This window comes from Pelobates fuscus, chromosome 2, assembly GCF_036172605.1.
Source record: "Pelobates fuscus isolate aPelFus1 chromosome 2, aPelFus1.pri, whole genome shotgun sequence".
Lineage (NCBI taxonomy): Eukaryota > Metazoa > Chordata > Amphibia > Anura > Pelobatidae > Pelobates > Pelobates fuscus.
The window spans coordinates 54,025,606-54,048,230 of NC_086318.1; the positions used below are offsets into that span (position 1 = coordinate 54,025,606).

At 39.8% G+C, this 22,625-nt stretch overlaps 1 protein-coding gene across 1 annotated transcript in view; it reads right to left on the reverse strand.

Annotated features, from left to right (window-relative positions):
- Positions 1 to 5,813: 5,813 nt before the first annotated feature.
- GREB1 (growth regulating estrogen receptor binding 1) overlaps positions 5,814 to 22,625 on the reverse strand; it is a 161,566-nt gene continuing 144,754 nt past the window's right edge. The window contains exons 26-33 of the mRNA XM_063442160.1: positions 22,407 to 22,568; positions 21,134 to 21,338; positions 16,751 to 16,925; positions 15,091 to 15,309; positions 12,166 to 12,301; positions 11,736 to 11,936; positions 10,993 to 11,131; positions 5,814 to 6,521 (exon numbers count right to left, since the gene is read on the reverse strand). Of these exons, the coding sequence (XP_063298230.1) occupies positions 6,358 to 6,521; positions 10,993 to 11,131; positions 11,736 to 11,936; positions 12,166 to 12,301; positions 15,091 to 15,309; positions 16,751 to 16,925; positions 21,134 to 21,338; positions 22,407 to 22,568 (1,401 nt within the window). The 3' untranslated portion in view covers positions 5,814 to 6,357. The remainder of the gene's footprint in view (positions 6,522 to 10,992; positions 11,132 to 11,735; positions 11,937 to 12,165; positions 12,302 to 15,090; positions 15,310 to 16,750; positions 16,926 to 21,133; positions 21,339 to 22,406; positions 22,569 to 22,625) is intronic.

The following is a 22,625-nucleotide window of genomic DNA, read 5'->3' on the forward strand; positions in this document are numbered from 1 at the left end:
CACCTTGGAGGTCAATGCTCAATGTCCTTGTCTTGGATAGTATGACCTTGAGGAAGCCATCTTGTTGAATGTGATGAAATGGTGTACATGCTATGGTGCCTCTGTCCCAACAGAATCCACTGTTATCCCACTACCCACTACGAGTGTAGAGAAAATCTTCCTTGTCTTTCCTGACAATCTGCGCTGTGGTTTTGGTTGGATTCATCAATACCTTATCTAAACCATTGGAGCATTTGTTAGTGCAACTGTTGCCTACCAGTTATATAAAAACTATATACAGTTTTTACCCTACAGATCTGGCAAGAAATACCTTAGTGCACCCCCTGAGACTTTAGTGGCACCCACTAAGTAACTGCTAATCATATACGTCTGCATTCTAAGTCATATTCTCTCCGTTTTACTTCATTTATAAGTAATGATTACATTATTGTAATTATTTTACCTATTACACAGTATTTAATCCTGGATTTTGTCTGCAACTTGGCAGTGAATGCATGTCCATCACCTTTCACATTGGTAAAGTGGAGAATTAAGTATTATTATCAGCTTTACATAGCCAGAAATCCATTAAGCATTTTCTCCTTACCTCTTCCAACTCTCCATTCCACCGGTTCTGATGTGGGCGAGTTGGCGGCTATTGTGAAGTCTGCCTGGATTTGTAGTTTAGCAGTTTAATGACTAAAAAGGTTGTGGAGAGCATTTATTTTTTTTCTTGTGAAAGATGTTAACAGATTCTGAGATTCAGATTGATAAATTAAAATACATTGAGCCAAGTTCTTGCAACTGCTTTAAAAAAAGCATGACGTTGTTGCGTAATATCATAGAAACATAGAAACATAGAATGTGACGGCAGATAAGAACCATTCGGCCCATCTAGTCTGCCCAGTTTTCTAAATACTTTCTAAATTATAGTTTTCTAAATACATAATAGCCTTATGCCTATCCCACGCATGCTTAAACTCCTTTACTGTGTTCCATGCATCCACTACCCTCTCAGTAAAGTAATACTTCCTGATATTATTTTTAAACCTTTGTCCTTCTAATTTTAGACTATGTCCTCTGGTTGTGGTAGTTTTTCTTCTTTTAAATATAGTCTCCTCTTTTACTGTGTTGATTCCCTTTATGTATTTAAATGTTTCTATCATATCCCCCCTGTCTCGTCTTTCCACCAAGCTATACATGTTAAAATCCTTTAACCTTTCCTGGTAAGTTTTATCCTGCAATCCATGAACCAGTTTAGTAGCCCTTCTTTGAACTCTCTCTAAGGTATCAATATCCTTCAGAAGATATGGTCTCCAGTACTGTGTACAGTACTCCAAGTGAGGTCTCACCAGTGTTCTGTACAATGGCATGAGCACTTCCCTCTTTCTACTGCTAATACCTCTCCCTATACAACCAAGCATTCTGCTAGCATTTCCTGCTGCTCTATTACATTGTCTGCCTACCTTTAAGTCCTCAGAAATAATCACCCCTAAATCCCTTTCCTCAGATGTTGAGGTTAGGACTCTATCAAATATTCTGTACTCTGCCCTTGGGTTTTTACGTCCAAGATGCATTATCTTGCACTTATCCACATTAAATGTCAGTTGCCACAACTCTGACCATTTTTCTAGTTTACCTAAATCATTTGCCATTTGGCTTATCCCTCCTGGAACATCAACCCTGTTACATATCTTAGTATCATCCGCAAAAAGACACACCTTACCATCAAGACCTTCTGCAATATCACTAATAAAAATATTAAAGAGAATGGGTCCAAGTACAGATCCCTGAGGTACCCCACTGGTGACAAGCCCAAGCTTCGAATATACTCCATTGACTACAACCCTCTGTTGCCTGTCACTCAGCCACTGCCTTACCCATTCAACAATATTGGAATCCAAACTCAAAGATTGCAGTTTATTGATAAGCCTTCTATGTGCAACAGTGTCAAAAGCCTTACTGAAATCTAGGTAAGCAATGTCTACTGCACCACCCTGATCTATAATTTTAGTTACCCAATCAAAAAAATCAATAAGATTAGTTTGGCATGATCTCCCTGAAGTAAACCCATGTTGTCTCTGATCTTGAAATCCATGTGTTTTTAGATGTTCAACAATCCTATCCTTTAACATGGTTTCCATCACTTTCCCCACTACTGAAGTAAGGCTTACTGGCCTATAGTTGCCCGACTCCTCCCTATTACCTTTCTTGTGAATGGGCACAACATTCGCTAACTTCCAATCTTCTGGGACTACTCCTGTTAACAATGATTGGTTAAATAAATCTGTTAAAGGTTTTGCTAGTACACCACTAAGCTCTTTTAATAGCTTTGGGTGTATTCCATCAGGTCCCATTGACTTATTTGTCTTTACTTTTGACAGTTGAAATAGAACCTCTTCCTCTGTAAACTCACGTGTAATAAATGACTCATTTATCCTTTTTTTTAACAGAGGTCCCTTTCCTTCATTTTCAGCTGTAAATACCGAACAAAAATATTCATTGAGGCAGTCAGCTAGACCTTTATCCTCATCTACATACCTTCCTTCTTTTGTTTTTAATCTAACTAATCCTTGTTTTACTTTTCTTTTCTCATTTATGTATCTAAAAAAATTTTTGTCCCCCTTTTTTACTGACTGTGCTATTTTCTCTTCTGTGTGTGATTTGGAAGCTCTTATAACTTGCTTAGCCTCTTTCTGCCTAATCTTATAGGTCATTCTGTCTTCCTCACTCTGGGTTTTTTTATAATTACTAAATGCTAACTTTTAGTTTTTTACTATTTTGGCCACATCTGCGGAGTACCACAGTGGTTTCTTGAATTTTTTGCTTTTACTGACAAGCCTAATGCAATTTTCTGTTGCCTTCAGTAGTGCAGCTTTTAAATAATCCCATGTATTTTGGACTCCATTTAAGTTGCTCCAGTCTGATAATGACTCCTTTACACATATTCTAATTTTAGAAAAGTCTGTTTTTCTAAAGTCTAAAACTTTTGTTTTTGTGTGGTGTGACTCAGTCACTGTTCTTATATTAAACCACACTGACTGATGATCACTGGATCCTAAACTTTCACCTACAGTAATATCTGATACCAAATCTCCATTTGTTAACACTAAATCTAGTATGGCCTCTTTACGAGTTGGCTCCTCAACGACTTGTTTTAGAGACAATCCCAGTAGGGAGTTTAGAATTTGTGTGCTTCTAGCACAAGTAGCTATGTTTGTTTTCCAATTTACATCAGGAAGATTAAAGTCACCCATGGTGATAACTTCCCCCTTCATTGTCATTTTAGCTATTTCTTCAACTAGTAGATTATCTAACTCTTCAATTTGTCCTGGGGGCCTATAAATCACACCTACACGAACTACTGTGTGATTACCAAATTCTAACGTAACCCAAATGGACTCTATGTTCGTCTCACTAACCTTTATTAGGCTAGATTTTATGCTATCCTTCACATACAGGGCCACCCTTTCTTGCCTTCCCTGTCTTTTCTATATAAAGAGTACCCTGGTATTGCTATGTCCCAGTCATTTTTTTCATTATACCATGTCTCAGTAACAGCGACTAAATCTACACTATCAGTTGCCATTATTGCCACAAGTTCATGGATCTTATTCCCTAAACTGCGAGCATTTGTAGACATGACTCTAAGCTTATCATTTTTTTAACACACTTGCTACAGGCACCTTCTGTCCTTGTTTTGGGGGACAATTGGATTGATGTTTTATCACCCTTTTGCCCCCCCCCTCCTAGTTTAAATACATCTTAGCAAAACCTCTGAACTGCTCACTGAGAACATTTGTTCCCTTTTGAGAAAGATGCAAACCATCTTTTTTGTACAGTTTATTTCCGTTCCAAACAGAGCTACCATGAGCAATAAAGCCAAATCCTTGCTCCCGACACCATTCACCAAGCCACAAGTTAAAGTCCCTAATACGCATCCGCCTGTCATTCTGAGTGTTATGCACAGGCAGAACTTCAGAGAATGACAGTGTGGAAGCAACCTGCCGTATATCATTGGCAAAAACACTAAAAACTTCCTTAACCTCTGAAACCTCATTGCAAGCCAAGTCATTTGTCCCTAAATGGACAAGTACATCCAATTCCCCTTCCTGCTTTGCTTGCTTAACAATATTACAGATACGTCTCCTGTCTCTGTGAGCAGTAGCTCCGGGAAGACACCTCACAAGACCACCATTGTCCATCTCCACACCTCTTATGATGGAATCCCCCAACATATCACCTAATGTCTTCTCAGTTACATAGTTACATAGTTACATAGCTGAAAAGAGACTTGCGTCCATCAAGTTCAGCCTTCCTCACACCTGTTTTTTGCTGTTGATCCAAAGGCAAAAAAAAACCAAAAAAAAGCCCCCAGTTTGAAGCACAATTTTGCAACAAGCTAGGACAAAAAATTCCTTCTTGACCCCAGAATGGCAGTCAGATTTATCCTTGAATCAAGCAGTTATTACCCTACATTGAAAGATTATATCCTTGAATATTCTGTCTTTGCAAGTATGCATCTAGTAGCTGTTTGAACATCTGTATGGACTCTGATAAAACCACTTCTTCAGGCAGAGAATTCCACATCCTGATTATTCTTACAGTAAAAAAACCTTTCCTTTGCCTTAGACGAAATCTTCTTTCTTCCAGTCTAAACGCATGGCCTCGTGTCCTATGTAAAGTCCAGTTTGTGAATAGATTTCCACACAATGGTTTGTATTGGCCCCGAATATATTTGTATAATGAACGTACCCAACTGAAACTGTTGTGTGTTTCCCTTAAAGTCAACCTGTACAGTGAAATCTAATTTTGGCTAAATCATCCCCAAATATATTGAATGCATCATATATCATAGAGATCCATGTTGTATTCAATGTAAAATACTGTGATTTAATCACCATACCATACCGTTCCAGCACAGCCATTTCCTCAGATTTGTGGGTATTACTCTTCATGTAACACCAACCCCTGCCCGTTCTGGGCTCCTCCTCCAGTCTTTTTTGATTTGTGCTGCTTGGAATGCTTCCCCACACAGGCCAAAGCTCTTCAATGACGTTGACACGCTAACCTCGTTGTCAACATCAGGGTGTCTAAATGGAGTGTCGTCACTCACTCTGTTCCTATACTCCGTAGTCAGCGCTAGCAGCACCTGCTAGGGAGTTTCCATAGCAACTGCAAAGCATGTGCTGTGGCTGCTATGCTTGGGAAAGCATTAGGATGGGAAGTCTTTTCTGCTATCTCCCTTGTCAGTCAAATCATTGGCATAGAGTCTATGTCAAAGATTTGACTGAAAAAAGGGAGAAAAATAATGCAAATGTAACTAGTTTTTTCTCCCAAACTATACATTTGCTAGCAAAACTGCTAGCACGATGTATAGCCAGAATTGTATGCTCTATCAAAAGAGCGTACGTGAAAATACATCGAGAGGTATCTTTTAATCCAAAAATTCTATTATAGAATCTAACAAATCAAAAACATGTAAGTAGTAGCAGTAGGGTTTTTTTGTATATCAATAACACTGAGTTGGCTTGCTGCTTCTCTCCGGGCTAGTAAATTTCCTTCTTCACAAAGGACATAAGGGATTGCATTTTTTCAGTCCATATGGTGCTTTTTGGCTGTTGCTTCTTGCTTCTCATACTTTAACGATCAGGACTTTAATTGGACTGCTTAAACTGTTACCTTCGTTATGTAAATGTTTGCAGAAAAATGTGTGTGATTGGTAAAAAAAACTATTGTTATCCAATTTGGATTAAAATCTTAATATTTATACACATTGAATAAAAACATATCTAAAGCAGTTATTATTCTCAATAAAAAAAAGGTAAGTTTGTTTTTTCTCCTGTTTGTGAATTCCATTGTTTCTGTTTTTCAATATACCATGTTTTAGCCATGTATAGTCACTAAATTTCAATAAACTGTAATTAAAGTAGACATTTAATAATATGTTCTAATAAAGTTCTGACAGTGCAAAGTATGTATATTTTAAGAGCCGTTTCATTTTCTTGAAGGCATAAAAAAAATGAAATAAAGTGGAATCTGAAAACCATGACACAGACAGGTATGAACACAGTGAAAGAGTATGAGGTATGCCATCAATAACACAAATACTTAGCTAAAAAAAATTAATAAAATACAGTTAAAATACAAATATTCCTTAGTGCTGAAAATATATACAAATATATTAAATACAAGATAGGCTAACATTCACCAGAAAGAATTCTAGCATTGTCCATATGTCCGCTGAAAAATATTTCCGGGCTTCTGAATAATAATACCGTTTTAATCCAGTGCAGAAAAATGGGTCATATTCTTTATCAGAATTTTGTAGATGGATAATGTACATAATAGTGAAAGTAAAAAATATACGACACATGTTTAAACATGGCGGCCAGTCAGGATAAATAGAGGCTTGTCTTCCTTAGCGTTGGCGGTTTGGAACTCATCGCGCAACCGAAATTGCCATTCTTCTTCTAACTCAAGCCGAACTACCGTCTGACGTAGAGAATTGCGATCCTGGCATATGACACACAGGGTAGCACCTGGGTAAGGAAGAAAGATAGTTAATCCGACTTTATCAAGACAAAGAATGTTCTGATTTAAAAGATCATTAAAGAGTTTGGAATACGAACATATATTCCTAACTCAATAGTGTTTCAGTAACTATTTAGGTTCAGCCCCCCCACGAATAAATTAAAAAAAGAGATTTACGTACCTTCATTTCCCTAATAAGCCTCCTTGGCTGAGCAATCCTGATGATATCAGCCAATCCAATGCTTCCCCATAAGGAAGCAATGGAAGACTATTGTGCCCACAAGACAATCAGCATGCATTATTTCAGTGGGGAGTGTTCTATGTTTCTATGAATAATGTGAAGACACTGAACATCGGTCCTTTAATCTTTGCATGACCAAAACCAAGGAAGTACCTCTAGTGGCTATTGAAGTGACAGCAACTAGAGGTGGTCACAGGCAGCAGTGTATAAGCTTCCTTTTCTAAGAAAAGGCAGCATTTGCATTGTTCAACCTCCAGGGACAGGCTGTTTGCACCACAACTACATCATTAGAGGTTGACTGCCATCAAATTTTCACTTCTAGTGATTAGAAAGTTTTTATGAAACCTCATAATGTATTTTTAAATTGTGTATGTTGATTTTTATTTTGCAAAAAAATTACTTTTTATCTGGCAGCCATGATGAGCCAGACTCAACTTTTATCTGACCAACTGCTGCTCAATCTAGCTTGCTGTGACTGATCCTTGTGAAACTGGAGAAACTAATAAGTTAGGTTGAGCAGTAGTTGGTCAGATAACAGTCTGATACAAAATGGTTGCTCAGACAGATAAAATCAATATACTTAAAAAATAAAATGTAAAACGACAATTTAATGACAGTTGCCCTTTAAGCTGTAGTGGTTCTGATTCCTATAGTGTCCCTTTAAACATCCACTTGAGGAAAGGAGAAAACAAATTGACTTATTTTTTTTCTAAAATAGCTAATTTGGATAAAATAATTCAATAAAGTATTTAGAGATTTTTATTTTCCTCTTTTGGCCTGAAGAGTTGAAGTTAGTGGTTAATAAAACATTTATATAACCACCGTTCTGATCTGCTCCTGTTACTTTTATTTCTTGTTGTTTCAAGATAAACAGGAGAATTATTGCGATGAGCAGGGACCATCCATGAACACCTGTGATTGGCATATTATATAGTATTTGTTACTACATCCTGTTTTGAATAACACTCTAGTTGTAGAGTAAAATTATCTGGACCATGAGAACAGCTGCTTTATTTTACATCATAATTTTAATGGGTACAGTTTTGTATTTATTTCTTTAAGGATTGCAAAAAATGTCTGTTGATATATTTGTGGATAGATAGATAGAAACCATATTCGCATTGAGTCACAAAGCCACATAAATAGTTGCATTCATGCTAAAATCAATTAAAGGGACACTATAGGTATCAAACTAATTTAGATTAATGAAGCAGTTTACATTTGCAAGAAAAAGTATGTGAACCCTTTGGAATGATATGGATTTCTGCACAAATTGGTCATAAAATGTGATCTGATCATCATCTAAGTCACAACAATAGACAATCATAGTCTGCTTAAACTAATAATACACAAAGAATGAAATGTTGTCATGTTTTTATTGAACACACCATGTAAACATTCACAGTGCAGGTGGAAAAAGTATGTGAACCCTTGGATTTAATAACTGGTTGAACATCCTTTGGCAGCAATAACTTCAACCAAACGTTTCCTGTAGTTGCAGATCAGACGTGCACAACGGTCAGGAGTAATTCTTGACCATTCCTCTTTACAGAACTGTTTCAGTTCAGCAATATTCTTGGGAACCGCTTTCTTGAGGTCATGCCACAGCATCCCAATCGGGTTGAGGTCAGGACTCTGACTGGGTCACTTCAGAAGGCATATTTTCTTCTGTTTAAGCCATCCTGTTGTTGATTTACTTCTATGCTTTGGGTCATTGTCCTGTTGCAACACCCATCTTCAGTTGAGCTTCAGCTGGTAGACAGATGGCCTCAAGTTCTCCTGCAAAATGTCTTGATAAACTTGGGAATTATTTTTTCCTTCGATGATAGCAATCCGTCCAGGCCCTGATGCAGCAAAGCAGTCCCAAACCATAATGCCCCCACCACCAAACTTCACAGTTGGGATGAGGTTTTGATGTTGGTGTGTTGTGCCTCTTTTTCGCCACACATAGTGTTGTGTGTTTCTTCCAAACAACTCAGCTTTCATCTGTCCACAGAATATTTTGCCAGTACTGCTGTGGAACATCCAGGTGCTCTTGTGCAAACTGTAAACGTGCAGCAATGTTTTGTTTGGACAGCAGTGGCTTCCTCTGTGGTATCCTCCCATGAAATCCATTCTTGTTTAGTGTTTTACGTATTGTAGATTCGCTAACAGGGATGTTAGCATTTGCCAGTGACTTTTGTAAGTCTTTAGCTGACACTCTAGGATTCTTCTTCACCTCAATGAGCAGTCTGCGCTGTGCTCTTGCAGTCATCTTTACAGGACGGCCACTCTTAGGGAGAGTAGCAGCAGTGTTGAACTTTCTCCATTTATAGACAATTTGTATTACCGTGGACTGATGAACAGCAAGGCTTTTGGAGATACTTTTATAACCCTTTCCAGCTTTATGCAAGTCAACAATTCGTAGGTCTTCTGAGAGCTCTTTTATGCGAGGCATCATTCACATCAGGCAATGCTTCTTATGAAAAGCAAACCCAGAACTGGTGTGTGTTTTTTATAGGGCAGGGCAGCTGTAACCAACACCTCCAATCTCATTTCATTGATTGGACTCCAGTTGGCTGACATCTCACTCCAATTAGCTCTTGGATATGTCATTAGTCTAGGGGTTCACATACTTTTTCCACCTGCACTGTGAATGTTTACATGGTTCAATAAAACCATGGTTCAATATGTTCAATAAAAACATGGCAACATTTCATTCTTTGTGTGTTATTAGTTTAAGCAGACTGTGATTGTCTATTGTTGTGACTTAGATGATGATCAGATCACATTTTATGACTAATTTGTGCAGAAATCCATATCATTCCAAAGGGTTCACATACTTTTTGTTGCAACTGTATGTGTATAGATCACTTCCCTGCAGTCTCGCTGCTCAATTCTCTGCCATTTAGGAGTTAAATCACTAGTGTTTCTGTTAATGCAACCATAGCCACACCTCCCCTGGCTGTGACTGACAAAGACTGCATGTTAAAAATTGTTTTTCAATCAGATGTTAACTTACTTTAGAAGTTTATGTAAAGCTCTGTAAATGTAACTTTAATCACACACAGGAGACTCATATAGGGTCTAGAAGGCTGCTAACAGAGCAGGAGATAAGAAATACTAAATTAAACAGAATGTGCAATAAGGGAAGTTTATACATTAAATCTCTCTTTACAGGAAGTGTTTATGAAGTCCGTGCAAGTCACGTGCAGGCAGGTGTGACTAGGGCTGCATAAACAGAGTGATTTAACTCCTAAAAAGCAGAGAATGGAGCAGTGAGACAACAGGGGCATGATCTATACACCAAAACTGGTTCATTACTCTAAAGTTGTTTTGGTGACTAATAGTGTCCATTTAGGCTTGAACATCACTTTAAAGGACCACTATAGTGCCAGGAAAACATACTTGTTTTCCTTGCCCTATAGTGCCCTGAAGGTGCCCCCACCCTCAGGGTCCCACTCCCGCCGGGCTGGATGGAGAGGAAGGGGGGGGGGACTCTCCTCCTCCTTTCCCCGTCATCGGCTGAATGCGCATGCGCGCACATTCAGCTAGTCCATAGGAAATCATTCTCAATGCTTTCCTATGGACGCTGGCATCTTCTCACTGTGATTTTCACAGTGAGAAGCGCGGAAGCGCCTCTAGCGGCTGTCAACGAGACAGCCACTAGAGGCTGGATTAACCCTAAAGTAAACATAGCAGTTTCTCCGAAACTGCTATGTTTACAGCGAAAGGATTAATCCTAGGTGGACCTGGCACCCAAACCTCTTCATTAAGCTGAAGTGGTCTGGGTGCCTATAGTGGTCCTTTAAAGATCAGTGATTTGTACTATCACCCCTTGCAGGCAGACTTTTGAGAGTAATGGAGATATTTAGATCTATTTTCCTAGAATAAGTGCTAAGAAAGCATGATACTAGGGAAATACCAGAGGTAAGCCTGTCAATTATTACTGCAGTGACACTTTATCGCTGAGAAAAATAAATCTATTTGGAAAATATAAAACTGGGGTGCACAGCGAGTGGCCTCTTCTCTTTCTACACCCCATGAGTTGCAGGGTGGAGAGTGTTAGAGAAACACTACAATGGTAAACTGGTCATTTAGAATTTTATAAAACTTGCTTTTTTATGCACAGCAATAATTGTTTATTATTTAGCATCATTTCCACCATGAGCCCTTTTAGTGATGACTGCAAGGACATCATCGGCCTTTGGGAAGTAATTTTTGTTTTTCCATTGCTATCATATGACTGTATAATTTACCTTTTAGAAACTGGAACTTTTTCAAAAAACTTGCAACCACAAAGGAATCACAAAGATGCAAAAGGAGCCCGCTAAACGTGACGTTGAAACAGTTAACATTGACTGAGTGTGGGCGAGAACTCATATAGCAGACGCTAATCTGAAAAGAAAAACAGGAAGATGTACGTTTATCTAAACAGAAAGGCTTCTCCTAGGGCTAGCATTTGCAAAATCAAACTGATAAATTAGATTTTTATAGTAACTATAATTTTTTTCATATTAAAAAAAAAAAAAAAATCACCCCCTACTGGTGAAATAAAATTGAGAAAAAAAGGATGAAATCACAACATCGAGTGGGGTATATCTGACACTCAAAATACACCCCATACAACTCTAAGTTACAATACAGTTCTAAGAAAAAATAGCATTTTATTAAAGAGCTTTCAAATTATTCTCATGATAGAAGCACTTTAAGGCATGTTATAAAAAAGCTATACCATATCTCCCAATACAATGGTATGGCTCAAAAAAAACCACTGAGAATTCAAAGTGAATTTGAAATTTAAGGCCATAATGGCTGAATTGGAAAAAGTATATGCTTTCAAATATGCCTTCAGTTTGGCTACTTTGGACTTAAATTTGAAATCCGTTTTGAATTCAGTTTGGATTTTCACTTTTTTTTTTTTAGTTTTCAGTATGAATTTATGGAAATTGTACACAGAGGATAAATGTAATATTTCAAGGCTGTTTTCTTATTTCCTAACCTGTGGCCCCAGATTCAGGTAGCAATCCACGATTAGCACCGGATGACGGACATTTTTCACCGACAGAGGAAAAAACCTGTGGCTGTGGAACTGTAAGTATTTCTCTAGCAGTAGATGGGCCGGGGCAGCCAGGATAGTGTGCTTGCTGTCTGGAGCACAGATATAATGAGCGGACGAAATCGACACGGATGAGTCAAGCACCTGAGAATTGGAAGAAAAAAAAAATGATAAAAAACTGAAAACATATTCTGAGTGCAAACAAGTTAATAAATTGTCAAATACAAAAAGTTAAATGGAGAACTGAACAAAGTCATGGTATTTCTGTATAAATGCAACAACATAGAAAGCACAATATATACTAGCAAAGTATTCGATTTTTCGATTGTGTCCCTTTGAGAGTTGCCACATTGATTTATGATTTTATTCTTACCTTTGATTTGATATGCAGTGACCTATGGCCTCCCACGGCAATCTGCTTCTTCATTACGCTGAACCGATTAAATCGGCAAATCAGCAGTCCTGAGCTGTTCACTCGGACATTAAAGTCAACATCATCACACGTAAACCTGGAAAAGGAAAACATCACTTTTTCAATGTACGATACAAACTCACCAATAACATTCTTTACCTATGTAATCATGGTTCGACAATGTCCCACACTACCAGCGGCTTACGTTGGCACCATAGCTGATTGAGGACTATATATCCCAGGTGGGAAACATAAGGTGTATGAAGGTTAGTCATGACTGATGTAAATGAATGATAAAACGTAGTATTACAGTGACTCCTCCACTAACACGTAACCCCATAACAGTGAATGGAAATCACCTTCTAATTGTGAGGAATGCTTGAGTCTTTTTATTTTATTTTAACATTTTGAATCCTTTAAAGAATCACAAATGTGTTTTTCCCAACACTATAGTACCCTAGTCATCAGACAGGGTTAAACAAGGCAATTAACGTTTCATTTCTCCATCACAGTGCTGGTCTACCTGCTCAAGCTCCGCCCCTTTGGCTGATATCATCGGGCTGATATCATCGGTGTTGATGATCTCAGCTAATCAAATTCCCATAGGCTAGTGCACCTGTTAGTTCTGTTAGTTCTGAAGAACTAAATAAAGTGGAAGAAAGCATCATTGGCTGTTCAATTGAAAGCCAGGGAGGTGTTTCTGTTTTTAAATATGAAAGTGAGGATTTCTATTGAAATCTGCACTTTTATAAACGGTCACAAATATGACAGACTCCATACTCATAAAGCACTTCAGCAAGTTGAAATGCTTCATGTGTCTTGAGTGTTCCTTTAAGATCAAAACAGACTACTACCGGAATGACATTATATCCTGGCTCTATGGGGCTATTACGTATCCGGGACTTAAAAGTGGCATTTACACATTTATGCCACAGTGACCGATGGGATGTAAAACATCCCCTATTTAAACATGTGTAATGGAGCCCGTTGGTTTATCTTTTAGAATTGTCCTCTCTGCTTTGGTTAAATAGAGCATTTAATTGCCGTCTCCTTGTGCTTAATGCTAATGTTTTAGCAATATTATATGCAAATGGTTTTGGTTTTTTAACATTGGAATACATATTCTATCCAGTACAAGCCTTTTTTTATATAGTTTTATTCTAGTTAGTTAACCTAATAAAATTTTATAAGAAAAACAGGCACTTAATAAATAATGGGAATGTTATCTTTTTGTCAACCATGAAATTCCCCACTACAGTTTATAATAACATCAACCCACCTGTAGACTAAGTACATCAGCCTCGGAGTTCCATTGTCCTAAACCTAAACCTACCGTAGATTATTGCGGATATTAATACAGCAAGGCCTGTATCTTAGGTTATCTAGCCATAAGTTATATATTCATTTTCCCATCATCACATTAAAACAATTTCACCAATATTCGTGGGGATCTCTTGTCCGGCTGTAATGACTGGCTCGGCAAGATCTGCTCTGTGATAGCCATCAGTAATGATCCTTTCTCTGCTGCCTAAACTACAGCTATCTAACTCCTCATTGACAGCCGAGTTTCTATGTCACATTAATGCCTTTATCGACCAGTGTTGTTTCTATGGCCACCCAGGTAATAATCTCTGCCAATTTACTTTAGGAGTGTGCATGCATGTGCTTGACTTAACACTGTCCATCCCAAAACACTGACGTAAAACAGCTATTTACTCACATTAGGGTGTTATCATATTGATAATTATAGCAGAGATATTTTTTTCCATATCATAAGAATTGCTGGATTCCTATGTATACGAGGTTCCGTTCCACCTACACAGTGGATATATACATCTGACAAAGTACTGTAGCAATTGGTGTAAAGAAAAATAAGAAGTAGACCCTTCAATGTATTCCTTTACCAGTTACATTTAAAAACATAAAACTCAAAATAAAAATGTTTATTTTATGCGTCATATAGTTGCTCCAACTAATCTGATTGAAAACATACATTAATGGGACTAAATGTAGCGACATGACCACCTCAGTGATTTGAAGTGGTTATGGTGCCTGGAGTCTGTAAGTGCAACATTTCTCTACGAAACATTGCACATACAGAGTTTAACCCCTCTGCTGCTGGAGGTGTAACTAAACCTCCGACAGCGTCACTGGGACGTCATTAGCCAGCAAAAATCAAGATTACTGGACTGGCTATTATGAATTCTGTCCATACTGGAGTCTAGTGTCAGTACACACAGCATGCTGGCAGCATGTTGCCCCCCTCTCCCACCCCTCCCTTGCCGCACATGCCCAACCTTGGCCTGCCCTCCCTAACATTCCCCCAGCGAGCGGGAGTGATGTCAGCCAAGGAATATCAGGCTGCAGGTCGAATTTGGCCTCAGTGCTGGAACAGAGATACATTTTACCTTTATGTTTTAACAAGCTTGGCTTGGGCAGACTAGCACCCAAGGGTTACTCTAACCAAAAACACTGTTTAATGAAACCATTGTTTTTTTGGTTAGAGTAACCCTTTAACCCCTTAAGGACACATGACATGTGTGACATGTCATGATTCCCTTTTATTCCAGAAGTTTGGTCCTTAAGGGGTTAAGAAAGACTGTCATCTAAATCATTGGTATTCATGTTAATATGGTATGACATTCTTTTAAAGAAACTACCTGAAGCAACAGCAACAATATATATTTCCAAGATTTGGATTATTTTGTTTGTGCAAAATGATTTAAGAATATGTGCAATGTTTCCGTATTGAGAATTGATAGGAAATTACAGATATAGATATACAGTAGACCAGGGTAGGCAACATATTGGCCGTGATGTGCTTTTTTAAATTTAAATTAACTTGACATATTTTTCTGTTCCTTATCTGCTAATCCCTTTGCTAACCTGTTCTGGTTGTACTGTACATCCCGAGTGAGATCAACATTGAGGAGAATGAAGTCATGCATGTGACAACGCGAGAATGGCTCTTTCAAGTCCGAGGCTTTTATTTTACTTGTCCATTTTCTCATCCCAATCATAGCATACTGAGTAATGTTCTGGGACGCTTCCATATGTTGAAGAATGTATTTCAAAGAAATGTTTCTTTCAGACCAAGAATATTCTCTAAATATTGAAAAAATATTGAAAACAAATCATTTTTGCAATCAGATGAATAAATAAAAATTCTAACTGATTTATTTTAAACACTTTCACGTTTAGAAGCTGACCTTTAAAATATCTCTTTCAAGTAAATGGGAAAAATAAGCACTACATGGAAAAACAAACATGTCTGTCTTGTTTTTTGTCGTCTGCCTCCATCTGTGTTTCTCTATGTCTGGCTCCTTATTTAAACCTCAATAAACGTGTGGCAAAAACAAAATCTTTGAATTAATTTCAGTATATGCTAAATTTATAATAATTTGAAATGTAACATCTGCATATCAAAAGGGCAACACATCTGTTTATTGCTGGGACGAGGCTCATTTAAATTCTGGGCCACAAAGATACGCTAAGGCTGTTGTCAAGGGAACCTACAGAATTAAGGACAGACAGGAGATCTATATAGTGACCATGCTACTTTACCCATTTACATTGTCTGGAAACTAGTATTCAAAGCTGCTGAATAAGTACTTTATACTTATAATATCTATGTATCTAGGCAGATCGTGTCTTCAAACTGTGCACCTTATGGACGGTGACACCATTTGTGCAACAATTTCACGTAATGAATGAAATAGTGCAAAAATCACCTCTGTGCGGTCTAGGAGACCAATTCCTGAGCAAGAATGGGACGTATATATGAGGCTGCTGCCCAAGACTCCTGTAACATCTACTAATCTCAGGCAGCACATGAATATATATAGAGGCAATGTATACACTCACTAAGGGAATACTCCCTTAGGAGTTCTCCAAACCTGGAGGGCCAACTCCCAAACAATCCAAATAGAACGAAAACATAGTTCCTGACAAAGGTGCAGGATAGTGCCGAAACTTTCTCTTTTCCTCTGAACTCCAAATAAAATATGCCTGTTATTAAGAAACCATTGGGTGTGCTTCAAGGAACAAACTAATCCAAACCGATGTTACAGAATCGTTTGGACCGGCTGAAGCTCATTTAAGCTTTAGTAAACGTGAGAATTGCCATCGGAATTCGGTAGTTTTCCATGGATAACCCAGTTAGCAGTTTTGGTGCTTTGAATGCCCCTTTAAATGCAATTAAACACAATGACAACTTCTAAAGACTGTGTCAGTAGTCATGTGACCCTTTGTACCTTTAGAGCCAAAACTCGCAGTCCTGTAAGTAATACATTGGAAAAATACTGACTTTCCAATACAAGAGCCTAAAGTTGTGTTTGGTTACAGCTCAAGACATGCTGCAGTGGACATAAAATTTTAACTAGAAAAAAAAAAATTAGACTTTTAAATAAAAACTGAAATGAACAATTTGTAGAAGGTCAAATAGCAAAAACAACTTTTCTAATCATCACTCCAATTAAAAAGTGCATCGGCCGGCATTGTGAAAGTCCTACAGGAATACTAATGAGATGAAAATGTTAGACTTTACCTCGACTGATCTCCTGTCACATTAACGTCTACTGTGTTCCACATTACACAAGAGTCATCGGCGATGACTACGAAAGGCCAGATGTCTTGAGGCCTGACTCCCAGATCCGCTTGTCTACTGCGTTCCAGCTCCAAATTGTGGTAAGACAGCTCTTTAATTAAGAAATGGGCAGCCCCTGGGAGGAAAATGAAGTAAGGCAAACAGATATTATTTTGCTGTAATTACAAGGCACTCTGGTAAAGAACAGCGATTAAACAAAAACACGAAGAAAATAAACACATACATAATATAATTAGCAATCACATTAAAACAAGTTTTCTTTGTCCTCAAAATACAAAAATATATAATACTTTTTAATTAAAAAGACGATAGAAAATGAGTGTAAAAGGTCACTTTGTGTCCATATCTCAAGCAAGCCTCCCAGTATTTTACTGTGTCCTTGGTTGAGGTGGTTGACTCAGTTCTATGCGTTCCTGGGTACATTTTAAACTTTGTAATACATTTTATTTTATGGTCCATTTAATGTGAATACAGACACATAAACACCAAATTGTTAAAAGTATATTAAACTGATATATACCACACAGGATGGGGGGGGGGGTGGGGGGGGGTATACTTATGTACAACATCTTACAGTTACGGAATACTGTGAAACAGGTGGCCAAAATCTCTGTGCAGGCCAAGAAAATATATGATCTGCCTGAAGTTGATAGAAGTCACACTCAGCAGTGTCAAACCTTCAAGAATTCTGTCCTTCTCTCCTTGAGGGGTTTAGAGAAGCGTGACATTGGGTCTCTTTCCCTATTCCCGTGACAAGCATATCACTAAGAGGCGTGGGGGGGGGGGGTGGATGATGGTTGTTGCATATGGCATTTGTTTAACTCCCATCGATATCAGGCAGCCTGGGACACAAACATCCAAGAGCTGCATTATAAAGAAGAGAATTGACAAGCTATGGCACAGCAGCTGCTATGCAACAAAACTTCCATAAAATAAATAAGTAGTCAGGTAATGTAGAGAAGAAATCATTATCCGGTCACATACAGGTTGCGAAGGTATTTATAAACCTTTACGATGTCTCTAGAACCCTTCAGGGGCAGTATTTTCATATAAACACACGTCATGCTTATTTAGGGAAACAAACTTCATATTCCTTTTATTATGTATTTTATTTACAGGATTATGCAGCAAAGAGGCAGAATGTCAAGTTTGCATATGATGGAGTGTTTCCTTGTGGAAGGATAGGATTTGCTTGCTTTACTGCTAAGACAATGTTTTATTATAGTTTCACCAAGTTACCGAAAGAAAAAAAAGATCATGATGCAAATGCTGAGCAAAAAATGATAGAAAAAAAGGGGGGGGGGGGGGGGTGAGTAATACTGCATCCAAGGGTGGTGGGGGGTATTAGGGTCGGGTTTACCCTCTTTGCTGTCCCAAGGCCATTTTCCTTAAAACAGCTCCCCCGCCCCTTCATATATAATTATGAAGGCCATACCTGAATTGGCTGTCCAGGAATTGGAACTGGAGCAGGATTACCAGCACCTGATCACCAGCACCTGATCAGCTCCAGTCAGTCACCCTATACCCTGCAGGTACCACTAGAGCAGTGGGAGATTGAACAGGATTATGCTTGCCTATATGATCAAGTGACACCGCTTGTCTCTGACATGATGGGGGTTATGGACTGTACACCATCGGGAGCGTTGAGTTTCATCCCTCCTCCCCAGCAACTAAGCCCGTCATCCGGAGACCTAGGTTCTGTACCACCTACTCCCCAACCAGCTCCAGAGATGAGAGACCTTATCGACTGGTCCTGGGAAGAACCCCAGCTGGCAGGTGGAGCAGTGACCGAGGTCTCTCCACCGGCCCTACAAGGATACTGGACAGCCGGCCCAGATCGCCAACCACAGATGGATATGTTAGGAGTAGGGAAAGTCTGTCCCTCTCCACAGCGTGCAACCCAGTTGTCCTCCATCTCCAGCAGCCAAGTGTGTAATTGGGAGAAGGGACAGGTGGTCCCCCTCCCCAGCGGCAGAGTGCTTTACAGGGAGGGGAGACAACCGGACTCACTCCCCAGCGGCTGAATATGTTATTGGAAGGGGAGACGGACAATCTCACTTCCCCGCAGGACAATTTGTAGGAAGGGGGGACTGTCTGTCTCCCTCTCCAGTGCGAGAGAGTGTTTCCGGGAGAGGAGCCTGTTATCCCTTTTCCCCAGCGTCAGCTTATCCCACCAAGGGGAGATACAGAACCCCCGGACGGTACAGATGGGACCGAGGTCTCTATACCTGACCCACAGGGATGCTGGACGGCCGGTCCAGATTCCCAACCAACCTCACAGGAATGCCTGGGGGAGGCAACAGATCTCTCCTCTCCACAGCCAATACACAACCCAGTCCTGGGGGTAGCGCCCGCTGATCCCATCCCAGCAGAAGAGCTGGCATCTGGGCAGAGCGCAGGTAGCCTCTGCCCTCCTTACCGCTTTGTTTTGGGGCCTGACGACCCACGAACCAAACCAGTGGAGCCAATGACTACAGGGCAGAGTGCCGCTGGCCTCTACCCACCAGGTCCAGAGTGGGGAAACAGCACTCGCTACCCACAGCAACAACTTTGTCCAACCAGGGGAGAGGGTGCCCTGGTTGCCTTCCCACCAGACAATGGATCTACAACTGGGCACATGTGGCAGGAGGCCATCTAGACAACTACACCTTGTGAGAAAGGCCAGCCGACTATCAGAGCACCAGACTGATTGGAGGTCTGGGGTCTGGATAGTCTCAACGGGAAAGGGGAGATATGTAACAAACTCGCCCCTCTAAAGGAGTTTGCCATGAGTTTTTGGAGGGGGCTGCTTGCCCGCCTCCTGCCCTGTGACTACGGCCACTGGGATGTATTGCCTTTTAAGAACATATTTGGGCATAAGGGATTTTTATTATGCGGCTACTGGTCCTTTAAGCAAAGGGTATGGACTTCTATTAGACTGTGTATAGATTGTGTATAGGAAGGTGTACCCCTCCCCCGTTTCCTATCCCATTGTTCTCCGGCAGGGCGTTGTCCCAGGCACACTGCCAGACTAGTTGGAACTGGTTTGGGCTGGAAAGCCATGCTTTAGTTGTCCTAAAGGGACCTCCACCTAACTTTTTAACCCCTGAACTGACTGACTTAATTTTTGAGTATGTTTATATTTTAAGTATGCTGATTCTGAAAATGTATTTTAGGAAGATTTGATGTATATTTTTAAAGTTACAGCATGTGTGTAAAAACTATATATTTTCTGCCTGTGATAATTAAGTTAGTCTATTGTGTTGAGATAATTGTATCACAGGCAGAGGGGAGGAGATGTGTGGGAGGTAACATGTATCTGATTGGTGACTGTACTAAGTATTGTGGGTGTCTCCCTTTCAGTGGGAGAGAGGCATAAAAGCAGGGGTTGTGGAATAAAAGTGAAGTTCTGCTCCTGATACTGTGTGTCGTCTAGTTATTGGGAAAGGTGATGGGATACTTTTGGATTTTACGGTTGATTGTGCTTGTTATACTGCTGGATTATTCTCTCACTGTGGGTACTGTGCCTGGGATTATTGCTTGTTCGTAAGCCAGGGGAGAAGGTCTGTAGGGTGTTTTTTGAATGGAAACAGGTTGTAGGATTTGTTTGGTGGGGGCAAACTGGAGGTGTAGTGTATGGGGGAGAATTAGGGCTATAGTGAGAGTCGGGGGAATTTGAACTGTGGTGTGTATGTGGAGGAATTTTCTCTACATCGTCTGTGGAGAAAACCAAGGCTGCAGTTAATGTGTGTATTGAAATTGGGGCTTTAGTGTATGTGTGCAGGGGGAATAAGGACTGTAGTTTGTGTGTAGGTGGTGATAGGTACTGTTGTTTGTTAGTGTAGACAGGTGTTTTAGTGTATGTTGGGGGAGTGAGGGGCAATAGTAATCCTCTGTGATCCAGGGGTGCATCGTTTGGTCTGCACCTTCTGCAGGTGCAGACCACTTGCATTGCTCCTTCCGGCAGAGCATTACCTTGGTAACCAGCATGAGAATGGGCAGCATGTTAAGGGAGATCATTGATTTTCCCACCAGCCGTGAAGCCCTTCTCTTGCCCATTGCCCACAGGCATTGACAACCTTAAGAGAAATTCAGCCCTGGGGAAGATACCAAGCAGGTTAGCTCATTGGCGCCATTCCCCAAATTAGGATTGTTTTAAACAAACCAGGGCTCTTCACTGAGCCCAGGGGAAGCCACATCTCAGCAGCACTGATAACGCAGATTTATAAGAATACCACAAACAATACACAATTAAGAAAAGAAAAAAAAAACATTAAAAAATCAGGTGAAATGAACTTGTGATCAAAACAAATACAGATCTTTGGTTTCATACATTCTGCTTACCCACTCCGGCATTGTTGAAGATGCTGGGCAGAACCAGCATAATGTGATTTGGCCAGTACTTTTTATAGATTGCCATCTCATATTCTTTAACAACCAGAATGTGTAAGTGACTGCTTCCATCCATGGCATGGTAAAGGTTGAATAGGCCATGCTCGTGACGGCCGGTGGTAGAAGTGAAAATAGGACTTTTCACACAATCTGCATTCTAGTTAGGAAAAAAAACAAACACATGTTTTATCAATTGCTCGAAAACATTCTTAAAAGTTAGAGAGCATAAATTATTTCAATTTAAAGGGAATATGTAATTTCCCAGGATTTGTAATGTAATATTTAACAGATATGAAAGTCTGAAAAATAAAATTAAATGTCGAAATCCACCTTCTCTCTATCCTGAAATGGGCACCTCCATATTGGCTCCCTGTCATTCTTAGTTAGTTTTGTTCTGCTATTTAGCACAGTTAGAGGGACACTATAGTCACCCAGACCACTTCAGCTCAATGAAGTGGTCTGGGTGCCAGGTCCCTCAGGTTTTAACCCTTCAGATGTAAGCATAGCAGTTTCAGAGAAACTGCTATGTTTACATTTGGGGTTAATCCAGCCTCTAGTGGCTGTCTTCCGGAGAGCCGCTAGAGGCGCATCTGCGGCGCTGGAGGCGAATTTTGCATCCATCGTGCAGAGCATCCATAGGAAAGCATTGAGAAATGCTTTCCTATGGACACTTTGAATGCGCGCGCGGCACTTACCGCGCATGCGCATTCGGCTCCCCTCACGTCGGACGGGGGAGCTGATGTCAGACGGGGAGGAGAGGTCACCACTGCCGATGGAGCCCGGCGCTGAATTAAAGTAAGTACCTAAAGGGGTTTTAACCCCTTCAGCGCAACGGGAGGGGGACCCTGAAGGGCACCCTCAGGACACTATAGTGTCAGGAAAACCGCTTTGTTTTCCTGACATAATAGTGATCCTTTAAAGGAAGAGAAGAAACAGCAACAGTGTTTCTGTTCTCCTCCTCATTTGCATTCTGTGCCCTGACTGTGCCAGGGCAGAACTGGATTGAGAAGTCACTTACTAAATCCTTACACCACATTTAAAAGAAAATCAAATGTTATGGGTGATTTTAAATGTTTTATTTTCTATTATGTAATTTCCAAAGAAACAAAAATGTCTTCTAAACAATGTCTTCTAAACAAATACAAATTCAAAAGAAGAAAAAAAAAAAATCAATCAATTAGGAAAATTGAACAGATATCAATATTTTGGAAAATATATAAATTACCTGATCTGTGACAAGTGGCAACCTCATGCTTTCCAGCTGGCCACCTGGTTGACTGAAGACAAAATGATGCTCTTTGGATTTGGGGATGATGAAGTGGAGCTGTATTTCCTCTCCAAGCATTGAATACGAAAAGGCAAAAGCATGTAGACTTGACTCATACATCTAAAACAAACAGACACCTCAGAAAACAATGCTCAACGAAATGTAGGATAATAAGAA